Below are 9,261 nucleotides of genomic sequence, written 5' to 3' on the forward strand. Positions count from 1 at the left end.
AGTTTTGAGCGGTCATGTCCATCGTTGCCACGTGGCGAATTTTCACGGAAACAAAAGCCGCCATCTCCACACATACACACATTCACGTTTCCTTCTACTGAATTTTCCACCGATCTTTCAAGTGCCGTGCTGAATGTAACCGACAAAGTCCATCAGTTTTCTGCTTTCCACCTCAGGAGTTTCCTCTGTTTTGGCCGCTGGCTTACGAATTTAAAATAGATGAAAGTAAAGAAATCAACCGGAGCGGAGGTTCCAGGACGGAAGGGGGAGAAATAATTGATAGAATTGTTACTGAATGCGTGAACATAGTTCTTTACTTTGGGTGCTTGTGCGACCGCACCACTCAAGCGTGTCCAACCGTGCAGAAAATCAAACTGCGGAAACTGCTTCAACGGACCACGAATTTGAATCCGCTTCGCAGCGAAGTCGCTAAACTTTACGTTAATTGAATTAAATGGATTCCGTTTGTTTTGGGTAGAAAAATTGTTTGTCATTCTGCCGCACATTCTAGGCGGCGAAAGTATGCGGCAACCGAAAAGAGAAGAAAAAACAACAACCAAACAACACAGTGCGCTGTGTTACAAAGCTGAAAAGTTTTAGCAAAAGCACTTTTTAAGATTCTGCTCGCCACACAATTTTAATGCGCGCTACTTTTTGTCGCTTAAATAAGCACCAATTGACGATTGACGAGTGGAAGAAAATCGTTTTTCACGGGCATTGGTACAACAAATCTCGACCCACTCCAATAGCTGGCGGGTATAAGTGCTAAAGTTTTCTACTGCTTTCGACAATCGACAATAAATACACCGGGAGGGTAAGTTGTTTGGAGTTTGAGCGCGTTGAGCACGTATTCTGAGAATCATGGTGGAAACATTTCTTTTGTTTATAAATGAGACGATGTTGGTATGATAACTTCGTTGCAATAGATTATAAAAAGAAAGACTTTAAGATTTCAAACATATTTCAGCAGCTATAGGAATAAGACATTAACTGTAAAATAGTATAACGATGGTGATGACAATACAGGCTTCGAGCTCGAAGCGAACGTTGAGTTCGATTTCTTCCCCCACCAACGTTCGTTAAACTCGATTCTACTCAATATTGACTAGTTCGTCGACATGCTGTTTTAAAGTTTGGTTGGAGAACATACGAACTACAATCTAATGGCTCATCTAAGATTTATTTTGTTGTTTTTATTTACTTATCACCTATAATCTAGGTATGTAATCATTTTTCTCTTTTGGACACATTGTAAAACACGAGTAATTTTTATAGGAATTTCAAACACTTATTTGGATTTTTTTTTTTCCTTTTTATTAGGGCAGGGTTATTTTTCTGTCAACGCTTAATTGATTAATTATTTATGTTAATAATCCATTTATTTAATCTTTTCCGAATCAACCGCCCCGTGTTAAGACCTGCCTTGCGAAGATACTAGGGGTTACAAAATAATATCGTGGATCGTGATCCTTTCTAAGACTAGAAGATACTACAATTTTAGATTACTTCAGTACCTAGAAGATATTACAATAGATTACTTCAGAGAAGACCAAGCGTTAGGTGCGTTGGCAAACATTGGTCGTTGATTCCTTGGTTTCTGATGTTTCTTTCAAAGGATTACTTCGGAGCAGACCAAGTGGTAACGTGCATAGGGCAAACATCTCAAATCCTGTCACGCTTCGTAATCAAAGCCAAAGACGTTTAATCTGTGTATAAATGGAATAGGATGATTTATTCAAAATTTGAGTGTTTTCTATTACAGTTGTGTTACAATGCATTTCTACGTGTACTAGTTGTGTAACAATGTATTTGTAAGTGTAGGGGTATAGTGTTCCTTGGTATTGGTGAAGTCGATCGCGATTGTCTGTCCTGCGATATTCTAATTTTGATCACAAAAAAATACTTTACATGATATCTAGTCCTTATCTCATTGTGGTACACAAATTCCTTGGTGTAGCATTTGTATTCCCTTTATTTATTAGGCGTTATTTAAATATCTCGATGATCGCTTATCCTTTGATCTATCCAGGGCTTAACTTTTACAGTCACATGTTTTAGGAACCCATGTTCTACACTCTTAGCATTTTAGCTTTTTACTTTTATCTATTTCAGTATGATCCTGATTGTAGGTTTTTTAAAAGCATTATTCCTTTTATGGCCTCTGCCAATCGTAGTTATGTTACTGTGTACCGTTTGCTTTGTTCCTTCGAACCCTTAAGCATTGTGATACAGTCATACAGAAGTTTCCAACATTGTATTCCATGCGCGTAGATTGCTCATGAAATGCACCTAGTAAATACTCAAGGTGTTTTATATTGACCACAAATTTGAACTAAGGATATTTCACTTTCGAAATTCAAAACTTTCCCTAATGTGAAAATCCACGAAAGACACACGGAATCTGAAATATACAAATCTGCTTTTGGTGCCACAGTGCCGTGACTTACAACCATGTTTTGTAAAATGCTTGTTAACATTTGTGTTACTACTATAATCAAATACTTAAAACTATAAAATTATTGCCAAGACCAAATCTATCGTATGTATAAAAATAAATAAAAATAATATGAGTATATGATCAATTAACTTTTGGATAAATTGTAACTAACTTCTACGGCAATGTGACATAAGCCCCGTTTAATAAAGTAGAATAGACGAACAGCCGTTTAGGTACAGGAGAATAAATAATATCCTTTCCAATGTTTACGTTACAGTGCATTTGTCTATTAGTGTATATGAATATTTGTTTTAACATTTGCATCAAGCAAAACTATGTGATAGACGCAATCCGATTAATTCCAAGTTAATGTTAACGTATTCCTCGAAAGAAAAGTAATGCACAGTGAAAACAAACCAAGCAACAACCTCCATACAACATGAACAACTAGCATTACGCCAGCATGCATACCCGACGATTTAATCGCATTCCCAATGCCCGCACCTGCCTGTATGCTTTATGAATATTAAAACGTAGCAAAGCAATGTGACAGCGAATCTCGGCTGACTGGAACAAGCCCCATGAAAACATAGCCCACCGCAATAGGATTTTCCGGTTCCGGTTTTTAATTTCATTCTTTGCATCTATCCCTTTCCATCCGATCACACCCCTTTGCTCGAGGTGGTGATTTTTGTTTGTTTTTGTTGCATTTATTTTCTTTCCCTCTACATACACCTTCATCTGGGTAGCTTGAAACAAGGAACCACTGTTTGATAAACGACCAGAATACAGGCCGAACCGTCGGGGTGTAGCAAAGTAGGAAAACAAGAAAGGATATGCCCCGGGAACGCTATTTAATGTGGCCGTACCTGTGCTTCCCACCATCTTGTGCCGTCTCAGTCACCCATTGCCGTGCAATATGGCCGGCTGCCTCCAATCTGCGTGGGTCAGATCTTATTTTTCAAAGCAAAAGCTTGATTTTTTTTCACCGCCTTCACTGCATTCCATTACTGCCATCCTTCGCACGACCCACCCTGGGAAGCTATCCGAACCGAACCAATTCTTTGGCCGTTTACTTTTTTTTTTATCTTTTTATCAAACACACCATGGTTGGTTCTTTTGCTTTTTAGTGCGCGTACGTGCCACTGTGTGTGTCATACGGAGGAAGGGTGTGCCAAGCGCTGTTCGTTCGTGTTTCGGTCTCGGCCACACTGCTCCCGGGCAGGGTGGGAAGATTGAACATCATCACATCATCCCTGATCCCTTCCAGCGAGCGGAAGCAAACGGTTAGAACGCTATAACAGCAGTATCAGCAACAACCAAAACCCCGCAAGAATAGCGAGCAAATGAAAGGATAACAGGCAACTCTGTTCACTTACAGGTACGACATGAAAGAAAAGTTTGGCTCGTGGCAACAAATGCTCCCGCAAAGCGTCTTCTGCAAACAGAAAAAAAATCACCAACAGCAACAAAAAAACACAAAAAACTCTGAGGAACGGTAAACGCACGCATCCATTTACTGCCCCGTTCCCTGAGCACACTCTAAGCACATGCTAAGGAATGAAGCAAGCAACTGTATGAAAGTGCGCAACAACAGCAGCAAAAATGGCTGCACAAAATGTTAAAAGATTTCAGGAGCCAGACGTGTAGCACATAAAAGACGTCACTGTTTATGACATTTTTTCACTTTTAATTTTTCACCCCTCAACCCGCCTCGTGCACTGATCGTTCTTTCTCGCTGTTTAAACATTTGCTGGTAAGAGTTTCCATTTCCTGGGCAATTTTGCATTCTGTAAACTCACCATTCCTCTCTCTCACTCTTTCTCTCTCTCTCTCTCTCTCTCTCTCTCACTCAATCTCTCTATTTATCTCCCTCTCGCTCTATAACAGCTCTTTTCATACATGTTCCCTGTTAATCATCAGTATCATTCTCGAAACTGCGACTTCGAAAACAAATTTGTATGGTCGCACCACAAACAAAGGAAACCGCCACCAAACACCGACGGCGGCCAAGGAAAAAGGTAGCAAAGAAAGCTTTTCGCCAACTGGTGTTTTATCCCACTGGCAGGTTTCTCCTGCCTACACGATGATTACCTATGAAATCGTTCACTGAAAATGTCAGGTTAAATTGATTAAAAATATCAGCACGAAAAAGAACCGAGAACGGGTAGGTTAGACGATGATGTTCCGTCTAAACAACGATAACAGAGTTGTAAATAATCAGACATCGTATCTCACGTGATTCCAAACGACTATCAGTTACCAACCATTTTGTAGCCACAATTATCACTTAAAATAATTTAAAAAAAAAACCAGGAAATCAGGCCTAGTGAAGGTGTAACTTCTAAAAGAAAAATTCACATAAAATGGGTTTGCGTTGATGGAGGATTTAGTTGAGATCCACCAGAAAGCTGTACATCATAGTAAAGGCTGAGTAAACCTTCTGCATTATGTCCGTAAAGGTTTCCATGTTGAGCGGGCCGACGCTCTGGACGACCATCTCGGCAGGTAGCTGACTTCGACTGAGCATAAAAATGAAGCGCTTTTGTTCATCGCTCGGCAGCATATACCAGGGAAGGTTCCAAATGTATCGCATCAATCGATCGTTCTGCGAAATCAACACATGTAAAATGAATCAAGATTCGTTAATATAGAACAGAAATACTCGTAACTTTCAAAATAATCACCATCAGCTGCATTATTGTACCGAGCAAGGAGTAAATAAACAGTTGAAACCAGGATATAAACATGAAACCGTACGTAGCGTACCAATCGGTCTGTAATGAGATATACAATTTTGGATAAACTATTATCTTCTACTTATCAACTAAGGTTGAAGGGTAGGGTATCTCCAATATCCTTACCGTTAGCGCCAAAAACAGGTTAAACATGAGCGAAAAACTGCAGTTTCCAACCTGCACGACGCAGATACTTTGATAACACTCCTGCAGCGACTCGATGTACAATATTACCTTCTGGTGGTACTGATATAGGTCGCGCATCCTCTGTCGACAGAAGGATTGATATTCGGGCATGTGTCGTTCACAGCGCTCATCAACTTCTTTCAAATCATCCTGAAACTGTTCACACTCTATTCGGAACAGCTCAACATAAGTTACGAAATGCAGCACGAACATCATGAACAAGTTGTCAGATGCAATTGCACCTAGGCAACCATACACCGCAATCGCCATGTGGCATGTATTGGTCATCCCGTAACCGTACGCCGAGTAAATGTCAATCCCTGGTACATAAAGTGGAAAGATTGGCACTTTCACACCTACCACAAAGTACATGTAGGCCGGATAGAGTGCAAAGATGAGCAAAGATGAAGTGTACAGTACGGTGGTGACTTTCATAATAAGCAGCACTATTCCGATGATGCGTTCGATCACTGATTTCTGCTCGGGAGTTCCGTTCGTGTGTCCTATGTAGATGGTTTGCTTCAGACCGTCAAAGTTGATCCCGTACAGTGCGGCGTCGACGCTTGTGTAGTACATTTTGAGCGAACACTGAAAGAAGAACCCTAGAAATGATAGAGACTTCAGCAGCTCAAATGCATCACTCGCAATGATGATCGACCACACCATCCAAATAAAGTATTGTCCGCACAGAAAGATCGACGTGTAGGTGCGATAATTTTTTTTCCACTCTTTGCTTAACACATTAAATCCGATTGCATTGCAGATCGGGCACATGAAGCGCTCGAACTGGTAGAATTTGTCCAACGCTTCCATTGCTGCGTATACACTATTACTGATAGATGGCAATGCGCTGCAAACAGATTGTATAACTCAATTCATTCGCACCGTGTTAAAGTCAATATGGTTTGAATAAGTAATTGCTCCAATCAACATACGTGTGTGTTTATGTTGTTACAGTGTATGTGATTTGTATCAGCATTTGTATACTGCACCATTTTTTCAACAAAGAATTGAAAATTATCCGTTGTTCGAAAATTAGTTGAATAAATAATCGATAAAGTATACAATGTATCAACAATGGCACGTGTAAACCACCCTCACTGCAGCTGTTGGGAGTACCTCTTTGTAGGCAGTTTAGCAAATTTTCATTCGCAGGATGCAAATTTTCCTGTTTTATTTTTTTTTTAATGATTAAGATAATCTAGGTAAATAGAACACGTGTCAATGAAAGTAATTATTAAACACAGTGTTTCACAACCTGGACCAAAGTGGTGCAATGGCTGAAGTATTAACTGCTGGAGTTCCTTGAGTATATCTTGTAAGTTTTATAATAAATTTACTTTTAATATTAAAAACAAAATAAATAATAAATAAATAAAGCTATTTGTTCCATTAAAATTTCCCTTCGAGGATTTTGTTGAGTGTCTAGAGGCGAGGAGTTGTTGTGTGGATTGGAATATTTCTATAGACGCTTGTAATCTCATATTTTAAAAGCCAGATGAAGCGATTGTGTTCCCTATGTCTTTACTCATACTAACATTTCAGTAAAGAATTTAATTAGTGTCACTGGTTATAGGAATTACTATTTTACACGCATTGCCAACCCTGGGAATACAACTAAAATAATAACTTAACAATAGATCTGGAGCAGGCATTTCTATAAAAAAATATTCTTCTTACCTGGTTGTTGAATTAACAACAAGACAGATAACACCAAAGTTAAAACACTTTACATACGGCTGATAAGCCCTAGCATACAGAACAAAAATACTTGTTTATGTTCGTTGTTTAATATATCCCTTGCCTCCACAGGTTCTGCTCTTCGTACAAAACGATTGCCACAATGCAAACTTGGAGCAGTTGCTGGGCGTTAAATACGATACGCAATTAAAGAGCCGTAGTTGCTCGATATGAACTGCTTAATAATTCAAGCATGATGAACTTGTTGGGTTTAGCTACTCTAAATTTAATTAGTGAGTTCGCCTCCAAGCTCTGGAAGATAATGGATTGATCGTTGGTAGCAATCCCTTTTTGATCCTAATCTTGACCACTCATTGATGCTACATCTATTCCTATCTACTTATTTTATCACGCCACCTAGCAAACGATAGTCCTACGTCGCGCTTACTAATCTTGAGGCACAGTAAACACCAAAAAACGTAGCGTTTTACGGTTCACCATAGATTACTAAGATGTTAGGCTAACAATGTTGTAGTCTACATTGGATCGAGTGAACTAGTTAATAACAGTATGCAGGGAAAGGACTACGGAAATCATTTCCGTTGCTTACGTAAGCATCTTGATTGTTGATCTTGCCTGCATAAGTGGTTTGTGTATCAAAAAGTCTTGTATTAGGGAAGAGTCCTTGACTATTGATGGCTACACCACAGTGCCAATTAGAGACCACTACTAATTTAGAAGATATTTTATCACACGGTTGACAAGAGGATTTGTGCAACATAGAATTATATGAAATTCGACACATGACAATACCTACATGAATTGATATTATCAGAAATAACTATATCAGTCCGAATTATTGAGGTTTGAATACCCAAACGGATTTCTTTTGAATCGAGCTCAAATACTGTCCATGCAGATACTAATGTTGTTGCCCAACTAGCGAGCGAGGTAGTATGTTCTCTCGTTTGCCATGATTTAAAAATGATAACCTCGATTGTCTCCAGCATTGGATGTCTCTACTCTATTGGATTGAACATTGGATGAACTCTACTTCATGCGACTTCCACAGTGTAATAACAGTCCAGGCTTCTATACCTTTATCCTGTAGAAGGTTAGGCACATTGTTCAGCAATATAAGGTTTGAGTTATTTGACAGAGTTTTACTTCCATAACATTTGTACAAACTGATCTGTTCTAACATTACATCTTGTAAACATTTGTAACCAATATTGGATTAGTGTTTGGCTATCATATACTTTATTGCTTTTAGATATTACAGTAACGTGTATCATGGAATTAGTGTAGTTTTTTGTATTCGTGGTATAAACACTGAAGTGGAGCAGTCCTTACTCGTGGGCAGTTGATCTCAGACTGGTGTACTTTCTACGAAATCGCTCTATAGTTGCTGTTGATGTAGATGTCGTACGTTGTGATCGTGTCCGGTTCGCCACAAATTATTAGTAATTTCTTGATGCGTTTGATTGTTTTACCTTCTGTCAGATAGGTCATGTTTTACCTATCAGATAACAACACCGCTTCGCCGGCATTCCTCAAGGAATTCTTCTGACTAAGCTACCATAAAATTTGTAAACAACAAAAGACTCTACATTTCTCTGTTATGGTCAGCAGTTTCTTTTGGCATAGAAATAAACCTGATAACTACATGCATGTTGAGTAACTCTATGGGGTAGTTATAATGGTTGTAACCTTTAAGAACAACAAGGATTTCCGAAGCAGTTGCAAAACTGATGCACGGTCTCGTTATTGCGGCAGAAATGCTTATTGTAGTTTATCGTCCATAACTTTCATGTATGACATTATACACATTCTGCGTGACAAATACTGCAGCGGCACTACACGAGACTACAAACTCACAAACTGTTTTTCAATTGATCTGCTTTTCTTTCCAGTGGTATCAAGCAAATCTTGCCAAAATAGGGGTTTTATTAAAATTTTGATTTTGTTTGAAATTTTCACACAATTATGTGCAATAAAAAACTCAAAGAAATGGTAAGCTATCAAAATCACTCAGAATAGAAGCATTTCACAACAATGTTGCTGATTTTGTGGCAATTATCATGCGTGGTTTAGACATACTTAATTTTTTTTCCCTTCCACTTGACACGGGAAATTTGCCCTCTACTTCGAATTCTAGAATTAAAAGAGATATCACGCAACCATCAATTCTCAAAAGTATGGTTTGAGATAACGAAGGAT

The 9,261-nt window shown here is 38.8% G+C and overlaps 1 protein-coding gene across 1 annotated transcript; it reads right to left on the bottom strand.

The window, feature by feature from the left end:
* Positions 1-4,826: 4,826 nt before the first annotated feature.
* Positions 4,827-6,174, bottom strand: LOC128718868 (putative odorant receptor 83c). Its single transcript, XM_053812484.1, has 3 exons — positions 5,302-6,174; positions 5,125-5,214; positions 4,827-5,045 (listed from the first exon to the last, which is right to left on the bottom strand). The coding sequence occupies exons 1-3, from the start codon at positions 6,172-6,174 to the stop codon at positions 4,827-4,829; spliced, it is 1,182 nt and encodes a 393-aa protein (XP_053668459.1).
* Positions 6,175-9,261: the final 3,087 nt, after the last annotated feature.

The sequence above is a fragment of the Anopheles marshallii genome, chromosome 2 (genome assembly GCF_943734725.1).
Source record: "Anopheles marshallii chromosome 2, idAnoMarsDA_429_01, whole genome shotgun sequence".
Classification (NCBI taxonomy): domain Eukaryota; kingdom Metazoa; phylum Arthropoda; class Insecta; order Diptera; family Culicidae; genus Anopheles; species Anopheles marshallii.

What these genes read in the sequence shown, in the direction of transcription:
- LOC128718868 (XM_053812484.1), bottom strand. Translation starts at nt 6,174, where the DNA reads ATGGAAGCGTTGGACAAATTCTACCAGTTCGAGCGCTTCATGTGCCCG. An exon ending in ACCTGTTTTTGGCGCTAACG is followed by an intron (nt 5,215 to 5,301) that starts GTAAGGATATTG and finishes ATCTCATTACAG; the next exon opens with ACCGATTGGTACGCTACGTA. An exon ending in GTACAATAATGCAGCTGATG is followed by an intron (nt 5,046 to 5,124) that starts GTGATTATTTTG and finishes TTGATTTCGCAG; the next exon opens with AACGATCGATTGATGCGATA.